Source organism: Drosophila nasuta, chromosome 2L, assembly GCF_023558535.2.
Source record: "Drosophila nasuta strain 15112-1781.00 chromosome 2L, ASM2355853v1, whole genome shotgun sequence".
NCBI classification, from domain to species: Eukaryota; Metazoa; Arthropoda; class Insecta; order Diptera; family Drosophilidae; genus Drosophila; species Drosophila nasuta.
In genome coordinates this window covers 880,939-903,435 of record NC_083455.1, presented here as the reverse complement: position 1 = coordinate 903,435, position 22,497 = coordinate 880,939, and the positions used below count along the sequence as shown (strand labels likewise).

The window sequence follows — 22,497 nt, the reverse complement described above, 5'->3', positions numbered from 1 at the left end:
GTTTTGTTAATGTCATTTAATGAACAATAGATGTAACGTTCACGAATTTCAAAAATTCATAAAAAATTAAGGACTGAAAAAAAGAAGTCGATTGGATAAATGTGCTGCTAAAGATACTTGAAATGTGCGATTATGATTCAAATTTCAGAAAACATTCTCCGTGTTTTTATATTGCATATAGGCCAAATTCTACATAATGTCTGATGTGACTAAGGGTATAAGAGTGTTGGATATTTAAACTATAAAGAGACCCTATGAATAGTGCGTAAGACACCATTACAAAAATGCAATGTTATTTGAAAAGCCATCGACCTTATAAACTATGTTTAATTGAATATTCATGTGCACAATTGTACTTAGAATTAAATTTACTGGAATCGCATGTTGTGAGTTTATGATTGATTTCAAATCAAGTCTAGCTCCATGCTAAGGAAACATTTGAATTAATCATACTCATAATCTAAAGATTCTAATGGTTTATTATTTGCTTCTATAATTTGCTAAAAGCCTATTAATTTAAAATATATAAATATAATCGTATGCATGTGTCTATTTTATGTATTTTATAGTACTAGCACTAACCAAATAGTATAAGTGTTATACGCTAAAGCAAAATTGAGTTATTCCGTTACATATAGTACATTTTTCTGCATAAAAAAAGATCGGCCTAGCAAAATTTTTGTGGCGACATTTCGTTCCGCAGATTCCATCACAATCAAATTTTAAAGCGCATTGATACTCCGATACGGGAATGTACATATATGGATGGAAATAGTCAACCTATTATTCCGCACTCATATCGGCAAAGTGAAGAGTAGCATAAAAATAAATAATTAAAAAAAAATTAAAAAGAAAGCCTTCGAGGCAGAGAAATAGCATTAATTTATATTGCAGATTCAAAAGACTATATATGAAATTTAAAATATAAAAAATATTGAAATGAAGTTACAATAATATGTGCTTGGGATATTGTCGGCATACAAAATACATTTCATCTGTTTTTTTTAATAATTGCATTTGTTTAATAGAAAAATAAGTGAAGTGCCCATAAATTTTCATTTTTTTTTGTATATCCGTGCCAAATTTAGTGTCATAGGGTTACCAAATTGATCACTCTAAAATTTGTGGAACTTGTGAAATATATTACTTTTCCGCACTTCAAAATTTTACTCATCTGGGAACAGTGTTTAATGTATAATATGTGTATTATATGTTTAGTTGTATTAGCTTAGGCATTCGATTCTATAAAAAATTATTACATACTTTTGGGCGGTTACTGTTAATCATTAACGATTACAAATTAATTTTTAAGTTAAGAAAAAAAAAAAAACAATTATATCACTCGATATATATAGATATACTTCTCGGAATTTGAGATTCACAAATGTAACTATTAAAATCAAGGCAGGAAGCTAGTTTTAAACAGGGGTTTGGGAAATTAATATTGTCAATATTCACGCAGTTTCCAGATGTTACGTTTGCACTTGTTTCATGTTGACACCAATCTAAGAAACTGGCTTCCTCGCCACTCGATATGGAAACGAACTTGCCGTGCTCGCCAAAATCATTGAGATCTATCCAGAAATTGATATTTTTGCTTGCTTTTCTTATTTCGGCCAGAGTCACACTATCAGTCAGACTTATCAATTGACCACCTTTTGCGTGGCACCTATGAACAGCGGTGTACCAAGTCTTTGGGTCATCAATTATGGAATAATACTTTGATCCAATTTTTTTAAATATCTGTTTCTGACTGTGTCCTTTTGGTATTCCAACACTAAGCTCGACCTTTTCACATTTATGATCGCACTCTAAGGGGATAGGATACGACATAGACAATAAGTACACTATTAAAAATATTGGTAACATGATAAACGCACTCTTTGATTCGGTCCATGACGTTGATAATCCCAGAGTAATAAGAATTATTAATAGATAAGTAGCCATGACTTTCCGTATTACAAACCTCCGCGTACCACCTCCGTTGAAGCCGTCGTTCACAATAAACTTGGGTTTCTTTTATACCCGCGTGCCTATGCAGTCACAATGAGTAAGAGTGAATAATAGCAATTGATAAATATAGTAAAATTGAAACATTTGCTTCTACTGCGGTTTTATCGGATATGTATAAATACATATGTATATATCCAATAGAAGCAAATATTTCAATTTTACTCTCAGCTTGATTAATATTTAGAAACTCCGTCAGGAATTTTATGACGCCATACGCACGGTAGTCAGAATTTTATTAGAACACAAGAAAGAATGCTAGCTATTACCGTAAAAGCAAAAAAACATATTTTTAAGGTGACGAAAATAATCCAAATTGTACAAGCCACAATTCTATTATGGCTATTAAAAATAATGTCAACTATAATGCTTTAGAATTACGCATTGTATTGTTATTATTTTTGCATTATTTTAATAATAATATATATTATATGCATGTATATAAATCATATTTTAAAATATATTTGAAAATTTAAGCAGAATTCTATAATAAACTTGCTTAAAATTCATAAAATACAAAATTCAATAATGTAGTGGCAAAAATCACTTTATTAGAATGATATAACAGTGGTATCAGAGTTGCAACCAATAGTGCAATGAAGGCATAAAATTATCATTTAACTATAAACAGTAATACAATGATAATACCAATAATGTTTACAATACATACAACATTTAAGGTTAAACAAACATACGAGTATACGAGTGTACTTTTTTCATTCAATATTATACATTCCCTTTAACATTTGTTAAAAAAATAGATTTAGTAAATGTACTTTTGTCGTTGTGTGAAACAGTTAATGTGGTACAATGCCTAATCGACTTGTCTGCTTTCGTCCCGATTGCGCTTGAAGGAGACTGAATGGATAAGAAGTGGTGGCAAGTTGCCACGCAACATCTGCAGACGCTTGCTCTTTACCTGCTCGGGACGACGCAATTCGTCCTTGGATGAAGAGGTAGAGGCAACTGAAGCTGATGTGGATAAGGATGCGAGCGAAGTGGAGCCGGGCAGAATTTCAGTGCTTTGTGTCGTCAAGAGAATGTTAGATCTGCGGAAGTAGCGCGGCATGGAATAATCATCCTGCGAAGCCCGAGCTGCATTCGCATTCTGAATGGAGAAGAGACTCTGCGAGACGCGATACTTTTCAATTGTCGGCGTGTCTTCGTAGTTCTTCGGCAGATTGCTAAACGATATTGATGGTACCTCGGGCGTCATACTGATCTGGCTGCCAGTTCCAGTGATCGCGAATATATCAGTTTCGCTGACCGCATCCCTAACGTTCATGTGGGGCACGCTCTTCGCAGATCGAAGAATGCGCTTCGATGTTGCTGACATTCCGCCAACGCTTGGCATCAAGTGTGGATGGCGATCAATAAGGCGAGGTCGCAATATCACCTCATCATCCTTCTCCTCTTCCTTATCTACCTCGGCAATCGGTTCGAACTTTTCCGGGGTCAACGTCTGACTTCCCTCTGGTGACGAGTCCGAGGGGGCTAATGTGAATGTGATTCGTTTTTCCGTTGTAGCAGAAGGCACAATAGCCTCAAGTTCAGGCTTCGTAGAGTCGGTGGCATCCCTCTGAAGACCAGCTGTAAATACGAAAAAGTTGAGTTAATGAATTTAATTTACTTAGTTTTAGCTCTTAGCACATTGTTTTCCATCTAATTAGTTCAATCTATCAACACAAATGACTAAGGTAGCAACACATCGTCAGAATGGGCAAGACGTAAGATATCCTATATGAGTTCGACCAACATCATTTGTATTTGGAGTTATTAAGAAGAGTTGGTTATTTATTATTGCTTGCGTATTGAATATAAATAAAATTTATAGCTATAGCGCTATTGATCTCTGACACAGACAAACATCTCTCAGATATTTCTTCAATTTAATATGATCAATTAATTTTAATTGTATTTCATGTTCATGACTCTACTACTTTGCTTTGTTACATTCGACTACTTATAAGTTATTATAACTCTCTACATCTTGGGTACAGGGTACAAATACTTATTTCCTTGGAGTGCAAAACAACATTCGAAGAAGAGGAGAAACAGCACGAATTCACTTTATCTGTATACACATTATATTGGCTTTACTTATCATCGAAGTAAACAAAAATAAAAATAAATGATTTACGTTCTATACTTGTCCAACGATTGGAGCATACACGATTACGCTACGGTTGGCATTATCTATTGTGGTGCAACTTTCCTGAACCCATGGAAGAATCGATGTGCATAGTCTTGAGGGAAAAGACTATATACATATGTATGTTTTAGTCATAATAAAATTTGTATATTATTCATTATCACCAGTTAGCCATCCCAAAACTTATTATCACTTTTTTTGGCTCCTTACTTCTAGTGGTCGATAAATATTTAAATATTTAATAATTATTTAATCACGTCCAACCACATTATTGCCAATAATGAATGAAATAAATAATCATGGTATCCTGATATTTATTATGATACCAACAACAGTTTTAAAAATAACCAAATAATTTGCAAATCTTCATTTGTAGTCTCTTATGGTCAAAAGTTTCCCATCCGCGAAAACCTTCCCTAACAGCACAGTGTCACCTGGTGTTTGTTTTATGCGTAATGGTGTTGTGGCTAACCCAGCAAATGAGCAATCTTTATAACACCTTAATAGTGCTACCTTTTCATTGTAATAAACAAATAGCAGTGTGTATTAACAGACACACGATCGAAGTCGATTTATGCAAAGAGCGGGCGTGAAAGGGTCCCAGACTAAAGAGCGAATCGAGTGGTAACCGGTATCTTTACTGGTTGTAGCTGCTTTAGGGGCAATATTCGACAAATGAATACCTCCAGCAATTTCATTTCCTTATACAAACATTACACATCAAGACTGTTTTATCAGGGCTTTTCGATTTTCGTACTCTTCCTCTCAACTTTCGAGTCAACTTCAATAAGTATAAACAAATTATAAAAATATAAGTACAAAATTGTTTATAAAATACATGCGGTAGGTTTTCGGTTAATTGTTATTTTGTTTTACCATTTTCATTTTCATTTCATTAGAACTACATTACAAGGTCTAACAATGTCCATACATAAAACTTAAATGTAGCTAAGTACTTACAATAACATAATAATAGTAATAATAAAATCTAAGTGTTTTTTTTTTGTTGTTTCTCACTCTTTGCCATCTAAGTTGGCTAACTAATTATTAATATTTATAATATTAAGTCATTTCTCACTAATGTCTTAATGAAATTAGTATCTCCCATATTTACGCTGGGGAAAATAAGTATCTTTGGCACAAATACTGCTGCAGGAAGTTACCAAGATTTGTCAACGAAATCGACTTTGAGCTAGATTTTCAGAATTCGCCGATTGAACGCCATTTAGCTTAGATAGAACTTAACCTTGGGAACGCCGGCAGAGACAATACTGCTACTGCGCGTGCTCTTGCCACTAGTCTTGCCACTGCCCCCAATTGGAACGATGTGAGCATGACAATGGCCATCATTACCTTCCAAACGGCGCAGCAAGCGATCCTGCTCGCTGAGGCGTGGTGTTGTGGGCATCTCCTTGTTGGGCGAGTGGACGCCAGCTAAGTAAGTCTTTGTGCTGATACGGTTTAGCTTTGTCGGTTGGTGATCCTGGAAGATTTGCGAGTTGGCGAACACCGCCAGTATCTCTGGTCCGAGCATCGGTACATTCGTTTGCGTCACCCTTCGATAATCCTCCTCATGTATCTTGGCGCTATTCAGGTTGAGATCGAAATCCAATACAACAAAACAACATTAAATTTGCATACTAATTTTAAAACTGCAAATTGATATTGAATGAAATTACCGCGAGATGCAAATGCCAAAGGCAAATAATTCGCGTTCGCATTTGCACGTCGCTTGTTGTCGTCAACTCAATTGATCAATGGCCAGCAATTCAAATCAGATACACAAGTAATTTAATAAAAGATGTGTGAAAGCATTCGCCATTGACTAACTGAGAGCTTGGACAATTTACTACCATTCGACGATATATTTTCCCCGTTAATTAGTACCTCATCAGGCCAGAGTTTCCACCCCTCCCCACGGGCTGGTCGCAAATCGGCTGCGGCACAGTTAACAGATTGTTGTTGTCGGTAGTCGTAGGTTGGATTCGGTTAATGATGACGCCGTTCTTCTGTGAAGCCAGATATTCCTCATCATCGTCTGCATTGTAGTTAGCTGTAAAGGGCAAGATATAAATAACATTGTAGACAATCTTAAAACTTCAACGATCTGTCTTGATTTGCAATTGATCCACTCTTTTTACATATAGAACTATCTCTTAATCTTTATCTTATTTTTCTCCCAAATATTGATAGCTTCAAATCTGTTGTCATCAATTCAGCTATTACTTAGTTTTAGTTTCTATGTATGTATAAAATTAAGTTTATTTTTCGCTCCCTCTTTCATGTTAATCACGTTCACCTCAAGGCGCACGTGCTTAAGTGTGTGCGTGTGTGTATGTTGAAGATCTACATTGAAAACGACTGTCGCATAATTTAACGGCTTCAAAAACACACAGACACACACACACATTCTATATATGTATGTATGAACAAAGCACCGCGTAAGGTAAACATGCACCGGCTAACCATCAACTGCCTAACAACAGCAACATCAACAACAAGACAGGCGGACAGCGCAAAATAAAGAAAGAGAGTACAATGATTGTGAGCAAAAAGCTAAATAAATATACATATATATATATGAGTATGTACATGTACATATATATGTAAATTGAGACTTACCGATCGATTCATCATAGCAAAAGCGTTCCTCAAAGCAGTTCCAGTATAAATCTTCTAAGCAGCTGAAAGGTGTATAAGTATATGTGTGTATGGAGGAGAAAAGTAAGTTGGGAGGGCATTCAAATATTAGCAGTAAGTCAAGTTGGATAACATTTTAAGTTTTGCTTACTTCTGACAACAGCGGCACATGTTGATGGCCCCCGAACAGTGGAGAGAAGCGGGTATCTAAAATTTTACCGTACTCGATGTACCCGTGTGGCCCGTGCTGTCGTGTTTGGCTTGAAGTGTTTTCGCCTTGTTGAAATTTATTTACTTCTCTGTTGCTGATTATGTGCGACATGGAAGAAGCGAAACAAATTACATTTATGTATTACGAGTATTGTGGAATGTATTGTCGTGTGACTCGTTCGAAAATAATTATTTTCGTGACGCAGAGCGTGGAGCGTGGAATCAGTTTGACGTTTTATCGGCAACTGAAGTAGTAAGGCCCAAGAGTATCTCTCAGATAGCGCAATGCTACCTCGCTCTTGAAATCTCTCTCCCTCTCCCTGTATCTCTTGCTCATTCATACCTCCCTCTCTCGCTCGGTCTATCTCGCTCTTTCGTTAGTTAACAGGCAAAAAAGAGCGCGGAGTTTCCAAATCTCACACCTGTGCCTATGTATTTGTAATAATATCAACCCATACACCTATAAGTTTAAATATGTAAACATACATTTTATTTACGATTGCATGTGTGAGTGTCTTGCCTAATACAGTTTTGCGAGCAAACGAAGCTTTTGTCAACTACGTATGCCGCTCCAGCTCCAATTCATTCGACATGCACAGTCTTTATAACAAACCAATTTTGACTCGTTAACGTAAGCTCATAGAGAGCATCGTACGATTGATCGACGACAAAAGCCAGAGCGAGCCTACGCTTGCGCTGAACGTATTCACTCTCTTGGTAATGCGCTCTCCCTCAATCTCGCTTAGTCACTCGCAAAAGCATGAATAAAGTTACTCTCTCACATTATTATTTCGCTTTGCACAGTGCAACTAAGGTGACAATATTTAAAAATAATATTAAAATATTATATCGGCATGTACTTTAATTGCTTAATTGAGCTAATTACATTTCATACATTGTTATTACAGTCGAATAACGAGCTTATAACCAAAAGTGCAAATTCATAGCATCTCAATTTTGAAGTGCGTATCAATCGTAGGTAGACAGTGTATTTGAATATTTCAATCACTCTTGCACATACTTGCGCCTATACTGCGATAGCGTTTGGTTTACTTAGCACTTTTAGCGATAAGCAAGCCGAACAGCGTCTGCGATTTGAGCCAGATTTCGAACACAGGTTGCACGATCACGGACTCCAGTGTCTATCTTGGACGAAGGGAGGACGGAAATTTTGAAAAACATAGAATATACTTTTAGGGTTTAATGCGAAAAGTACATTAAGCTGCGTATATGTTATTTCGTAAGTTATTGTTTCTTTATAGTCCGGATAACCATGTGATAACTGATTATGATCTTCACATTAAATGCTTCTTTAAAAAAGTCAGTATCTTATTGACAAGATAAATGAAAGGAAAAAAAAACAAAATTCGGTTTGTACGAACAATACACACTACATTATTTATCAATAATGTGTGATATAAACTATATTGAATTATTATGAGTATATCTGAAATTAGATAAGGGAAGATATAATCTTTGAGCATAAGAGATGTAAGATCATATGTGCACACTGCATACAATATCCAAAGGGCAATCACAAAGATTGAAACACAAGTATTGAATCACAATATATTTTCATTTACTACACTTCATACTTAATGATCAATAAAACGAGTTTTTGGTTTTTTTTTTATTTTTATCTTACATACAAGGTGTAGTTCAAAGCTCAGTCGTCATTTGAGAATGCGGTTCCAGTGCATGAAAAATCCCCAGCAGTTCATTAACAAGTTCATGAATAACGAAAAGCATTTACAGATGAAATCTGCTCGATATGTAACCGTATGCCGTATACTCTTTAACTGTTCGAGCACTATGTTTCTGACCCTGGAGAATAGACATGCATTCAATGCTCATTTGGAATTGGTTACAAAATTCGCAATATTGTTACGTAAGTCTGTTCTCGTCATTTATATTCATTTTTTCTCACATTTGAGATTCAAATAAATGTCAATATTATAAAGTGTTAAGGGAAAATCTTGATTATAAAGTTGAATGGTCAGTGACATTATAAATGACAATTATAATTAAATCGATATTATTTTGCCCTTTCTATCACCATACAAATAAAATAATAACTATATATTATAATCAAATTATAGAGCAACAAAATACCTACCCCAATATGAATCCAAATCTACAACAAGGATAATTAATAAAAGGCATTATATATAATATATGAAATTATAAATGCTTTAAACTGGATTTAACAATCAAAATGTTCATCTTTCCAGTTTCATTGAGATAACAACAACACAAACGAAAGCGAATTTTTGAAAATAACTTCCGCTCGCTTAAAACAATACGAAAAAAAATGAAACATTAGCAAAAGTCACATAAATATAAAATACCGCAATAGCTTTAAACATACAACCACTCAACCGAATCACGCGATGATGTCGATTACACGAATGTTTACTCGATCCTGTACATACGTACTATATATACATTTGCATGCAATTGAAAATTTACTTACATAATTATATTAAAAATAATAATACAAATTTAAAGCAAGTAAAAAAGCTACTGTCGAGTGTGCTCGACTGTGAGATGTCCACTACCCATTTTGAATTAAAACAAATCAGTGAGGTATTATTCTTAAAATATAAAATAAAAGAAAGGTTAGATTTGGTATATCGATATTCAAATTTTGTTTGTTTTAAATTTTCCCAGCCCCCCTTCCACCGCGAAAATTAACAAAACTCGAATAACAAGCCTAATTTTAAAGCTACAGATCGGAATTTTGGTTCAGACAGTAATAACTGTATTATGACTCCTCAGAATTTTGTTGTGGCCGGATAAAATCTGAAGTAATCTGGTATATTTCGACCGCTATGGTATATTTCGGATATAAAACTTCGTAAATATACCGAATATGACCGGTAGATTTTTGTGTATTTGCGGTATTTAATTTGGTATAATTTAAGAAGAACAGATGTATGTATGTACATGGCCATATTATCTCGGCTGCTAACGATGCATAAAAATATATACTATATAGTATAGTTAATGAGGTCAGATGATGACCCTTATAGTTAATAGCCAAACCTTCATTTCCAATTTCCACAACGTTTTATTACCCAACAGCTATAAAATAAAAATTTCATTCTTTGTCACTGGTAAAAACAAATTTTGCTTTCATATATAACATATGTATATTATACGATTAGCTTATTAGTTACTCAGTTAATGCCATCAAGTTTTCTAATAATAAAATGCAAATGAATGTGCATAAAACTAATATAAAATTTCTGACTGGAATAATGCAAAGTTGTTGTTTCCAACAAAACATTTGCATATTTGATATTAACCTTAGTTCAAAAGACTATTTTGTAATGCTCTTTTTTTAATAGTAACAAAGAGTCGTCAACAATGATATTATATTATATTTCAACGACAAACAAAAAAAAATTATTTTATTCTAGGCTTAATGCTTGCAAACCTGAAGATATGATAGAATGTGAGAACTAAAATGTCATTAAATTTAAATACAATACTTTTGATCCAAATTGGAATTTATAGAATCCAAAAGGCTTACGTATCAACATTCCATAAAATAATGTATTGTGGGTATGTAACAGTCAAGCTTAATCGACTACTAACTATATACTGGTTTTTAAATAGGCATTCGGGAACTCAATATGAATAAATTCAGCTTGAACATGTAATCACTTCAAAACAAAAATGAGAGAGTATGCTTGAGTACGAGATGCCCTATGAGTATTCCTTAATAATCGTAATAAACATGAGCGAAGAGATATGTTATCAGAGTTCTGGCAAAAGCTTTTCTCAATTTCGACGCAAAACATTTTGTGATTTATGTATGATTGTTTGTACTTTAATTATATTTGTAATCTGGGTATTGAATAATATATGTAACTAAGGATATTTGTATAAAGACAGGGTATGAACAAAACAATTCAAAACAGTTACAGTATATTATATTATATAAAAAAACGAAAAGAAACTTAAATGTCTGCACAAACATTCTTAAAATATAACTTTGTAAATGACAAGCAAACAATAACAAAGTATGAGTCATCATATAAGCAATCGCTCCAATAAACGCAAAGATGCATAAATTAAAATAAGCTATAGCTATATATATATATATATACCTATGGGTATCTACATATATACTCAACCAATTGGATAAACGCTAACAAGTTGAACAATGGCTAAACGCAAGCATCAAGTCATGACTGAAAAATATTTGAGTGCTCCATTACAGCCAACTTACTAATTGATAATTTCAATATAGATTGTTGCGCGTGTTTTGTGAAGTTGGCAGTGGTAAACTAAAAAAATACCTAGTAATTTATTTAAGAATATCTTCTTAGATTGTTATCTTATTTTTTCGATCATATCGTCTTTAATTACAATAAATCTGCGTATAATTCTGCATTAACTTTTTGGATTGCAAATACTGACTATATAATAATTAGCACTCTCTCACATATCTCTCACATACATTTTCTCATACATCTCATACATGTACTTATTTAAAGTATTCAATTTAAACTAACTAACTCGAATAATGCACTTGCATATTCGAAAATATATTAGTTTAATTCGAGTTCTTTCAAATTGAATCCCCTCTAATTAATCTCATGTGTTCGAATGAATATACACTTTATATACATACATGTATGTATGAATAATGTTTATGTATGCGTTAGAGCTGCATCAAAAATAAATAAACAAAAATGAAGTCAGACCAGCGAAACTCGACTGGAATTGGAACACGACCGGTTGATCGTTGCATCGATCGATCGATTGCATGCGCAAAATACAACCACTTGATTTTTAACTGTCAAAGCCAAAAAAAAAAGGGGACAGACAGTGCTCGCTGGTCTGGTTTAAATTGTAGATACGATAGGCCATGAACATCGAACGTGCAAACGGTTATTGACACTTTCGAAGTGGCCTGAATGTTTCAATGAACATTTACGGCGTAGTAATCGTATACGATTTATACACACATATGTATATATTTATCTGTATTGTCTCTTGATATTCACGCACATACATGTGTATGCAACATGGAGTCAAATACTGAAATTAAGATTAAAGTTGGAATGCAACTCGAGTAAAGTTTTGGTTTATATACGGATTTAAAAAAAAAAAACTAAAAGTTAACAACGTTTCAATAAATACACACACCATGCATTGTTATACAGTTTTTTAATTTTACATGTCTCAAGGTCTTTAAAAGCTTTTTGTCTAGTATTTTGTTTAATGGCTAATTGAAGAAATCAATTCCAAATATTAGGAACAAATAAAATGTAACCAAATTTTGAATAAAACATTTTATAATTTTTTTTACAAAACGATTCCAGCAACAAATAAGCTTTCTGTTTTCTGTAAAAAATGGGAAGCCAGATTGCTATTGTAATTTGTATTTAAATGTATTGTTAGTTATTAATTCTTCTTACGTACATAATACAAATTGTGTTCATATGTATTTGTACATACAAATGCAAAGACACAGCCACTCTCCACGAGATAGTTGTTTATAAGCAATTTACAACGAAACGGCATGCGTATTTACCAGATATAAGCGCGGACAGGTTTTGAATCATTCAACCCTAATAGATAAGTTAAAATGCTTTTAACATTCACTCCGCATTCTGATACACATCAACGTATATCCTCGTTCCCGCGAGTGAGTATTATATAATGTTTCTATTGTGTCTCAAAGTGTATTCTACGCACTTAAGTCGATAATTCTCAGTAATTTTAATAATTGCTTTTCTTAATCTGAGTTCCGCTTGCTTGAATACAAAGTCAATCAGTCACGAGAGATGTTGGAAGACGGAAGATAATGAATCATACATCAACTAAAAATTGAATCTATGAAATAGCTTTGAAAATGCATTTTTAGGTTAACCTCTCTAAATACAATAAAGTCGTTTTGTGTGTTGAAAACATTGTGTTTAAGATTTCAAGCCAAATATCATATTCATGATTAGAGTGAACATTTTATCAGTAGGCTAATTGCCCTTTTGCTTATAAATGACAAACGTATACAGTAAATGTGTGTACATGTGTTTGTAAGCTTTATACAGTGTTCATAGTTAAGATAGCAAGTGCCTTTTGAGGCTAACTCGTCAGACATTGAGCGATTGACACAAACCTTATCATTATTGAATGCCTTTGTGGCTAATTTCGATTATTTGTGATGTTGACAATCATATTGATATTTGCCATAAGTCGTGTCTTACAAGCTTCATTAATTGGACTCTCGACAAAAATATAAATAAGTTTCCCTTGCTCTATAAACAATGGACATTTACTTACATGCATATGTACTTCAACAAACAAAAGTTTGAAAATAAGTAATTGTCAAGCAATAACAATTTGTTTCAAAGATGTGATTGCACTTCACGCATTAAAATACACTCGAGAATACAAATTAGTGAATATTGTTGTTATTAGCGACTTTTTATTGCAAAGGCACATGACTGCTCACGCGCACATTTTCACAGACAGCACACCACATTTTGCACAAATCGAAGAAATTGAATTCGCATTTGATTTGTAATTGCAGGCACATAATCACACACTCACTCACGTTTATATGTATGTATGTTGATATAAATATACCAGTACATATATGTATCTTTAGTTCATTTCAGGTTTCAGTAATTCGAAGAACTCGGGAAAAGCTCAGAAATGACCTTAACGAGAAACAGAGAATCTCGTCTCCAGATCTGCATCTGGCGAATCCGACATTACAACGGTATTCTTTTCTCTCTTTGTGCGCATACGCATGCGCCCAAGAGTTGAGACAAGTGATTACAACCGCAACATTAACAGCTCAAAAGAGACAGACGGTTCGTTAGTAGTCGCGAATTTTCGTGCACAACACTTTGTGCCTCAGGGTCAGCATAAATATGTACAACACTCGTACACATACACGTACATGTATACACACATTCGCAAAAACAGTTTTGTTGCGTTTTCAATTACAGGTTTCTGATCAAAATTTTCTGAATTATTTTCATTTGAAGCTAATCACATCACATTTAAAATGTTAGCAAACATATACCCAAGGTACGAGGAACCCCAAATCTATTTTATACTTTCTCTCATATCATAAATGTTTGTTTTGTATTTATTTCACAGTTTCCTTGAAGCTTAAAAAAGCTTTCATCAACTCCTTATTTCACTCTCAAGAACTAAAATATTCAAATTGAGTTTCCAGCACTTTTAACACTTAATTATTTACCACATTCGACGTCTTTAATCAAAGAATGAAATGACTTTTAGCACGTACTTTTTCACAGATGGAATAAACCAAAACAAACCGTGGTTTGAACGACAAAAGCTCGACGCGCACGTTTATCAAGTTCAACATTCGTCGGTTTACTGAATGCGTCAACAACGACACAGCACGACGACACGAACTTCTCGTCAACGATCTGAATACAACACAGTTTAAAAGAGTTTGTAAGGCATGATGGTAAATTGAGCGTTGGGATATATTTGTCTCCAGGAAATGTTATGAAACTCGGTTTTATATGCATAATACAGAATATTCAAATAAGTACAATGAGTCACAAAGTAATGTTAAAAACAAGTGCATACTTACAAATTATACTTTGCAAAAACCGCACTTTTTAAATTTGTTTACTTTTTTTTAAATAATTATCTATAATGTTTTTTCCTTTGAAGTATTTAAAAATGTTTTCCGTACGTTTAATTTATTTATTTCTTGGAAAATAAATTAAACGTAAGTAAGTAAGTAAACGTACTTCAAAGGAAAAAACATTATAGATAAAATTTGAAACTGAAATTTACAATTAAATAAATTATTTCTACAATAGCTGGAGGTGGAAGTAAAAAATCGGTGATATTATTGATGCATTCAACATTTTTAAATATATTTTATGATCGCATCGCTGTATTTTGCACTCAAGTAACATAATTATTATTAAATATTTTCAATTAAATAAATTATACTGTTCCCTGTTGCTTATTTTAAAGATTTACTGTTTACCAACATTCAAGTGGCACATTTTAAATAAATTCAAAGTGCTTGCTTATTCTGTTAAGATGTCTATACAATGGATATGAAATGAAGATTAGAAAAAGCAGTAATCTGATGAACATCAATGAACTCAAAAAAGTTCAGATTGATACCTTGTTTAATTACAATTTTTAGTATTTTGTTAACGGCAAGAAATAAATGGTCATACTTCGATTCGATCTGCGCAATCGATTACATTTATGTATGAATCAAATCGAAACACACAACATCCCTAAATCTACTAACAGTCTCATTTGGAGCATAACAGATGTTAATATTAACATTTCCCAACGAGTACAACAAGAAAACCACGGCAAAAACGAGAGAAAAGAGGAAAACACATCGCTGCGCTCGACCTATTTTCTCAGGTAGTAGGCGAAAAAGCAATATTTTTGCGAAAACGAACGAAAAAAATAGCTGCCTGACTGAGTATATCGCTTATAGTACATTTGAATGAGCATTATCAACATATTCGATAGCAAATGTGCGCAAAATGAAAGTAACAATCAAGTCATGGACGGGAGTTGCATCTTGGCGTTGGATAGCAAATGATGAGAACTGTGGCATTTGTCGCATGTCCTTCGAGAGCACTTGCCCCGAGTGTGCGCTGCCCGGTGACGATTGCCCCCTGGTGTGGGGTGTCTGCTCCCATTGCTTTCACATGCATTGCATTGTCAAGTGGCTAAACTTGCAACCGTTGAACAAACAGTGTCCAATGTGCCGCCAAAGTTGGAAATTCAATATACATTAAAAGCAAAAATTAATTTGAGAAGTATACACACACATAAACGAGAAGCAAGAAATATAAGTAAATCGAAAAGCAACCACAAGGAACTCAACAAAGAAGAACAATAAGCGAATCGGTTGAGCTTGAAACTCAAAATTGTATTTAAAATGATGGATAACCCTGAGCAACAACAACGTCAACAGCAGCTGCAGCTGCAACAACAAAACTCTTTAGCTGGTCTGCCACCACTGCCAAAAAGTCTCAGCGCTGCTGCAACCACAATCGGTCCTGCTGTTCCAGGACATGGACATGGACATGGGCTTGGACAGAGTCAGACTCAAGTACGTTCCCACACTTCGTCGCCGTCGTTGCAGCTGCAGGCAGTGGCGCCAGTGGTAGCCCTAACCGTGGCCGCTGGAGATCTCTATCTGGGACCATCCACCTCGACGGCGGCAGCATCGCGGAATCGCAACTACAATGGCCACGGGCGCCACGGCAGCCTAAGCTCCACGCAAGAGTCGTTGAGTGATCGCGAGAGCGTTCACAGTCGCGCCTCGTCCACCTACAGCGCTAGCGGAGGCAACGGTGCAGCTCAGCAGCACACACCAACGAACAACGCGTCCAGCACCATTGACAACCAGCTGGCCATATTGCGACGTGAAATGTATGGATTGCGTCAATTGGATTTGTCACTGTTATCGCAGCTCTGGGCGCTCAACGAGTCGATTCAGGGTTTTCGCGTATTTCTACAAGAGCAGGACGCCATCTCGCCCCCGTCGCGATCCCGCACGCCCTCCGATGCCAATTCGCTGTCGTCAGACGAGGACGATGGGTCCTATGCGCCAGTTGCGGTGCCCAAGCTTAATGCGGCGCCAGCCGTGATTGCGGCTGCTCTGGGATCGCCAGCGGCTAGCGGCGGTTTGCCGACCAAACTCGCGACGGGCTCAACGACATCGCACGCCTCGACAAGTTCAACATCGGGAGCATCCGGCTCTTCATCAGCAGCCTCTTCCATGGGCAAACACCATCAGCAACAGTTACAGCAGCAGCAGCTGCCCCATTATCATCATCATCATCATCAGCGATCAGCAGCGCCACCAGCACCGCCAGCTCAACACAAGGCACATCCTCAGCTGCCGCGAATCTTACAGCAACGCATGCGCCATGCGCCGCCTCCACCGCCTCCCACACGGCCCAAGGGTAGTGGTGGTGGAGCGAGCAGCAGCAGCAGCAACCACAGCATAAGCAGCGTGACACAACAACAACAACAGCAGCAACAACAATTGCATCAACATCAGCATGCAGTGGGACATCATCAAAGGCCTGTATGACAAAACCCGTTCTTGGACTAAGTCTGCCATGGTCCAAGAACGTAGTGCAACTAGAGACAACAAGCACAGCAACATCAACAGCATCAGATACTACCACACCCAAACAACAAATAAGAAAAACAAACAAAACATTTCACAAATGTCAATTGCACATTCATCAAGGAGTCAATTTAAATCTGTTGATTACAGTTGAATCATCCAACTCATCCATGCTTGCCATTTTTGAACGTTTCCTTGCAAGCTTTTGTAACGAATCTTTTGGTGTGCATTCGACAACCACAAAAAAGTCTAGTGTATTATTGCGAAAATGGCAAGGAAATTGTATTCAATAATATTCTTTAAATAGTAAAGGATAAGATCCTTCAATAAGCTACATACATAAATACATTTATCGCTTATACCATATATGTCGCATATATATGTATATATATATATATATATATATATATATGTATATTACTTGCTACTTGGAAATACAAATCTTGCATCGAAATAAATAATAGTAGGGAATCTTTTGTTGCAGAAAGTTCTTGAATGGATAAGAAATATTTGATGATGATGTTGAAATGATAGAGCAAACACATATATAATTAGTTAAATTACTTATTGTACTACTTGAAGCTATTCTAAATAATTAAAATCTAACACACATTACCTACCATTAACCAAAACTAAACTCTTGGCCTAAACACATTAAAGCTAGCCATTATATCGATAAATATCCATACATTTTTCGTTGCACTTTAAAAAGAAACCTTAAAATCTAGGTTCGATCGCGTTTCTACTAAAAAGAAAAGTTACTATGCGTAATTACCAATATGGAGAAGCACTTAGGAATCACGAAGTCCTATTGTTTTTCTCTCTTTCGTGTCAGATTTGATCAATTCAATAGTGAACTCAAGAAATAACCACTATTATCGGTAATTTAATTATCCTCTGTAGACTCGGAAAGTAAATACCCGCTTCATAGGTGCTTGAGGATATAGATGGGATCTTAGAATATTCATATACATATATGAAAAGTAACATCGGTGCAGAGAATAGAAATTATCTACACCAACAAATCGATATTACACATAATAATAATATATGTAATTGAAATTGGATAAATTGACACGTTTGCTGATGCTGATGATATTCTGTACCCTATATAAACATATTCTTTATATTATCGGAGATGCCTCCCTCCGATCGTTACAATACATTTACATTTACACAAATTTATTACACCCACTCCATTTAATGGGTACTCAAAGGAGATTTACATTAAATTAGTATTGTATCTTCGGCTACTGTCAAGGATTAATCTCAAGAAAACTCCTATATCAACATTACATGATTCGTGTTTATTCGAAAAGAAAAAACAAACAATATGCTAGCTTAGTTCGCGCATATCAAAATGTATGTTCGTAACGTATGTGTAACTAACTAATCGTAAGGAAGTTCAAGTTTTCTTCTATATTAGCATTATTTATGCAAGAAACCAACAACGATTTTTGGCCTAACCTTTTTCCTTCTTCATAGAGAATTCAATCAAAATGTGAAAACCATGAGTCAAATAAATGGATTTTTATATGAAGTGAAAGTAATTGCATTTATTGTACTAGACACTTACAATGTGCAGGATAGTTTTCTAGTTCGAGGAAAACATTCGAGAGCAAAATCTGAATCACTTTTTAGTGTGCGATGTACGAACTATTTGGTAAGCAATTTGTTGATATTTATAACTGGACGGTTGGTTTTTGTAATGTAGTCATAAAAAAAAATCAAACAATATCGCCGATATGTAACGTGTACTGCAAATAATTTAAAAGAATGAAATGAAAGATCTGAACAATAAATATCACCTTAAATATTATACTTTTTCTGGTTTATGTGGGATTTGCTACAATCAATTTAACGTTAGTTTCGATGGATATACTGAATTTTTGGTAATATGTATTTAATATTCAATTAATAACAATTTCGGTTTATTAAAAATAACAATCTTTATCCTTCAGTCAATATCTACAAAATACGCAGAGTCTTTTACATGTCAATCTGACAAATATCGGCAAATTTTACCGAAAAGTAACTGCAATACAACACAATCAAGTCTGGCAAAATAAAAGTGAATCATAAATAATTGTAACCTCTTTGTACATAATTTACGGGCATTGCAATAGTGGATCAAGAAAAATACACGCAGGTTCCATTCTTTAAATTTATTATTTGTATAATTGCAGTATCATAGCCTTAACTTTTTTGGATACGCGGGGATAGTTCAAATATAATTTTAATTATGATGTATTTATATGGCAATGGCCTTGATTTACTTATATATTACTAGATTGCTAATATTTTTAGAAAAATATATATTATTTATTTTTTAATATTACTTAAGCTATGTATAGGAAATTAAGTCTATAGCTAGTCAAATTGAAAATAAATGGGTGTCCTTTTATTAAGTACTGAACGGCCCACAGCAATTCGAAGAGATCTCTGCAAGAAATCAAAAAAAAATATATATATTAGATGTGAAAACATAAGTTCCTTGCCACTTACTGTTGGTATCACCCCAGCCCAGAGGAACACCAAGACGTCTGTTTTCCTGCTTCAGCCATTGGTAGAGCGGATCAAAATATTCCAGCAACGCAGCAGAATTCATCTCGGTTTCGCCCGTGAACTCCTCCAATATTTGCTTCCAATGCCTTGAATTGCCGGCTGACAAAAACTTCTTGAATGCTTCTCCAGCCTTCTTGCTGCCAAATATGTCGCAGTTATCCAAAGTGAGGCGACTGTCGCCGGGCACATACTGATCGGCTAGACGGCACAAAGCCTTGTGAAATTGGAATTGGAATATGTGGGCTGCAAAGTAGCGCAAGTATTCGACATCGGCATCAATATGGTATTTGGCCGGTGGATCAAAGTCGGTCTCGTTGCGTGCAAATGGCGGATCGACGCCACCGAACTCCGAGCGCATTTGCCAAAATCCACAGTTCCATTGTGATTCATCGAGTTCATTGCGGAAAACAGAATAACGATACTTATCCATGGTATAGCCAAAGGGCAGGAAAACAATCTTTGAAAGCGCCTGCTTGAACAGCTCATTGATGCGACTCTTTTCATCCCAATGCCCATTGGTGATGAGACCAATGCTTTTCAGATGTTTGGCGGACATCACAGACAATGCTATGACATCCCCGACAGCTTCGTGGAAGCCAGGATTTGGGGCTCCACGAAACACAGCGGGCTGCTGCTCATACTGCAAGTAGTATTGAATATGACCAAGCTCATGGTGGACAACATACAAATAGTGAGTGTTGATCTCGGTACACATCTTGATACGCACATCACTATCCTGATAAAAGTCCCAGGCTGAGGCGTGACAAACGACCTCGCGATCATTGGGACGAGTGAGCACACTTAGGTTCCAAAAACTTGGGGGCAATGCTCGCATGCCGAGCGATTGAAAGAACTGATCGCCCAACTGGAATAATTTCTGCACACTGTACTGCTGCCTGTTCATTTCCGCGGTGACATCGACAAATGATTTCTCGGGGAATGGTGTAAATAAGTCGATGACATCGTTCCACGACTGTGCCCACATGTTGCCAAGCAGATGCATCGGAATGTTACCCTCGGCAGGCACTACATCAGAACCATAATGCTGACGCAAACGATAGCGAACATAACCATGGATTTGTCTGTAGAATGGCAGCAATGCTTTGTAGGTGTCATCCAGCTGACGCTCAAAATCGGCATCTTCGTAAAAGTGCACCCAGTAATCGGCATACGAACGGAAGCCTATAAAGATAGAGTATATTTATATTTATAGTACAACTAGAGAGCTCATTATAGTAAAGGTTGATGGGGTTATCAGACAGTCGATCGATCACTCACCATTAAGTTGCGCTGCCTTGCGTGTTAGACGCACATACTTGCCAAAGTTCTGGCGCATGGGCGTACCCGCCTTGTCGTACCATTCACGCCAATACCAGGCCAGCTCAGCAGGATCACGACTTTTGGATAGGCGTTCTTGTATGTGTGGCTCCAGGGTTAGAGAGCAATCACTGCGATTGGCAAAGGAGCAGACGCTGGTAGTGGCATAGTTCGACTGCATTGCGCTAATGGCATTCTTCAGCTCTAGATAATCGCTGGCCTCGAGCACATCCGCACCCAGATTCTGCAGCATCCTTGCCTGCCTACGTATGCTCGCATCACTTGACTTCACATAATCGCCCGACTTCACAGCCTGGGCCAGCAGCTTGTTGTCCCTGGCACTGTCTGCATACACTTGAATCATGGCCTGTCTGTTCTCCTCGGTCACATTCGTGTTGTAGGCGTACGCAGCTGAGTACTCCGCATGGTATCGTTCCCGTAGCTTAGAGTTCTCCTGATCGAAGAAGCGGCGCACCTGGAGTTCAAATGCTGAGCAGCTGTTGCTACCATCGCTCTGGCCAAAGGGCAGCTAAATACAAAGGGATCAGACAGCTTTCAAAATTAATAAAAGCGTTACACTTACCCACAATAAAATGGCAAATACGAGTATTAATGACACCAGGTGTCCGTCCATTTTGTGATCTTAGTCTAAGATATTTTAGACTAGGAAATTCTTCTTCTTACATCGGCCGCCTTTTAATACCTTAAATTTAGTCTGTCAATGCCTGCTATTACTTGATTGGTCTCGAATTTCAGGCAAAAAAATATAGTCCTTGTAGACGATACTCCTTAGCTTCCAGGCAATCTGCTCAGATAGTTTCAATCTATTCTAATGCTAGTCCGCTTCTGAGCCGAAGTTGAGAAGCAGAACTGCTTATATGCCTATTTGGCGCCCATTGACACAGATATGTGTACTCGCAAATACAAATACACAGACTCGCACGCCGATACCGATAACAAGCAAAGCGCAAGTTTCACACTTGCTGCAAATAAAATATGTTAGCAATTGATTTTTTCTTTCATGTTTTTTATTTAAACAATGAACACCCGTCCAATTCTGAAACCAGCACCTGCCTTTTAATCTACACTTGCAGCCACTGTCAGTGTGAAGCACTTCTGTGCATTGCATTTGCACTGCAAGTGATCAGCGCACACGAACACATGCATCGAAGCTTATCAGCTGTTGTTGAGTTTTCTATTTTAATGGAAACGGAATATTAGCATTACTTCCAAATATTTAAATGAACTAATTGTTATTACAATATTAAGATGAGAGACTATGATCTACATAGATTCAAGCATTATTCAATATTTGCATTTCTATAATAGTATAAAATGTATTATGTCAAAGCAACTTTAAAAATATATCTTATATTTTGCATTATATTATACAAATTCTGATTCCATTAATTTTTAATGAGCCTGAGGATTAAATTTTAAGTTTTATAGCAAATTTGCTAATATCGTTAAATATCGA

General features: G+C 35.9%; 5 protein-coding genes across 6 annotated transcripts; 2 read left to right on the top strand and 3 right to left on the bottom strand.

Annotated features, from left to right (window-relative positions):
• Positions 1-998: 998 nt before the first annotated feature.
• On the bottom strand, positions 999-2,111 carry LOC132797646 (C-type lectin 37Db-like). Its single transcript, XM_060809405.1, has 2 exons — positions 1,881-2,111; positions 999-1,811 (listed from the first exon to the last, which is right to left on the bottom strand). Exons 1-2 carry the CDS (start codon positions 1,945-1,947, stop codon positions 1,339-1,341), a joined length of 540 nt encoding a protein of 179 aa, XP_060665388.1. The 5' UTR covers positions 1,948-2,111; the 3' UTR covers positions 999-1,338.
• A 651-nt stretch (positions 2,112-2,762) lies between these two features.
• Positions 2,763-14,390, bottom strand: LOC132787711 (uncharacterized). 2 transcript variants are annotated; one of them, XM_060794986.1, is made up of 6 exons: positions 14,289-14,390; positions 6,954-7,107; positions 6,785-6,846; positions 6,050-6,215; positions 5,516-5,748; positions 2,763-3,600 (listed from the first exon to the last, which is right to left on the bottom strand). In XM_060794986.1, exons 2-6 carry the CDS (start codon positions 6,971-6,973, stop codon positions 2,825-2,827), a joined length of 1,257 nt encoding a protein of 418 aa, XP_060650969.1. In that variant the 5' UTR covers positions 6,974-7,107; positions 14,289-14,390; the 3' UTR covers positions 2,763-2,824. The 2 variants fall into 2 exon arrangements, with proteins under 2 accessions (XP_060650969.1, XP_060650979.1); XM_060794996.1 differs by having other exon boundaries at positions 14,241-14,342.
• A 937-nt stretch (positions 14,391-15,327) lies between these two features.
• On the top strand, positions 15,328-15,805 carry LOC132786160 (anaphase-promoting complex subunit 11). The gene has a single exon (XM_060792606.1). It carries the CDS (start codon positions 15,535-15,537, stop codon positions 15,790-15,792), a length of 258 nt encoding a protein of 85 aa, XP_060648589.1. The 5' UTR covers positions 15,328-15,534; the 3' UTR covers positions 15,793-15,805.
• Positions 15,806-15,928: 123 nt separating this feature from the next.
• LOC132786149 (MPN domain-containing protein CG4751) lies at positions 15,929-18,957 on the top strand. Its single transcript, XM_060792596.1, has one exon. The coding sequence runs from the start codon at positions 15,936-15,938 to the stop codon at positions 17,097-17,099; it is 1,164 nt and encodes a 387-aa protein (XP_060648579.1). The 5' UTR covers positions 15,929-15,935; the 3' UTR covers positions 17,100-18,957.
• A 337-nt stretch (positions 18,958-19,294) lies between these two features.
• Positions 19,295-22,019, bottom strand: LOC132786141 (angiotensin-converting enzyme-related protein). Its single transcript, XM_060792583.1, has 4 exons — positions 21,604-22,019; positions 20,982-21,549; positions 19,644-20,885; positions 19,295-19,580 (listed from the first exon to the last, which is right to left on the bottom strand). Exons 1-4 carry the CDS (start codon positions 21,652-21,654, stop codon positions 19,543-19,545), a joined length of 1,899 nt encoding a protein of 632 aa, XP_060648566.1. The 5' UTR covers positions 21,655-22,019; the 3' UTR covers positions 19,295-19,542.
• Positions 22,020-22,497: the final 478 nt, after the last annotated feature.

Coding starts and splice junctions, on each gene's coding strand:
- LOC132797646 (XM_060809405.1), bottom strand. CDS start 1,947: ATGGCTACTTATCTATTAATAATTCTTATTACTCTGGGATTATCAACG. Junction 1,812..1,880: donor GTCATGGACCGAATCAAAGA/GTGCGTTTATCA, acceptor CTATCCCCTTAG/AGTGCGATCATAAATGTGAA.
- LOC132787711 (XM_060794986.1), bottom strand. CDS start 6,973: ATGTGCCGCTGTTGTCAGAA. Junction 5,749..6,049: donor GGAAACTCTGGCCTGATGAG/GTACTAATTAAC, acceptor CAACCTGAATAG/CGCCAAGATACATGAGGAGG. Junction 3,601..5,515: donor CTTGCTGCGCCGTTTGGAAG/GTAATGATGGCC, acceptor TCGTATTTACAG/CTGGTCTTCAGAGGGATGCC.
- LOC132786160 (XM_060792606.1), top strand. CDS start 15,535: ATGAAAGTAACAATCAAGTCATGGACGGGAGTTGCATCTTGGCGTTGG.
- LOC132786149 (XM_060792596.1), top strand. CDS start 15,936: ATGATGGATAACCCTGAGCAACAACAACGTCAACAGCAGCTGCAGCTG.
- LOC132786141 (XM_060792583.1), bottom strand. CDS start 21,654: ATGGACGGACACCTGGTGTCATTAATACTCGTATTTGCCATTTTATTG. Junction 20,886..20,981: donor CAAGGCAGCGCAACTTAATG/GTGAGTGATCGA, acceptor CTATCTTTATAG/GCTTCCGTTCGTATGCCGAT. Junction 19,581..19,643: donor GGGCTGGGGTGATACCAACA/GTAAGTGGCAAG, acceptor GATTTCTTGCAG/AGATCTCTTCGAATTGCTGT.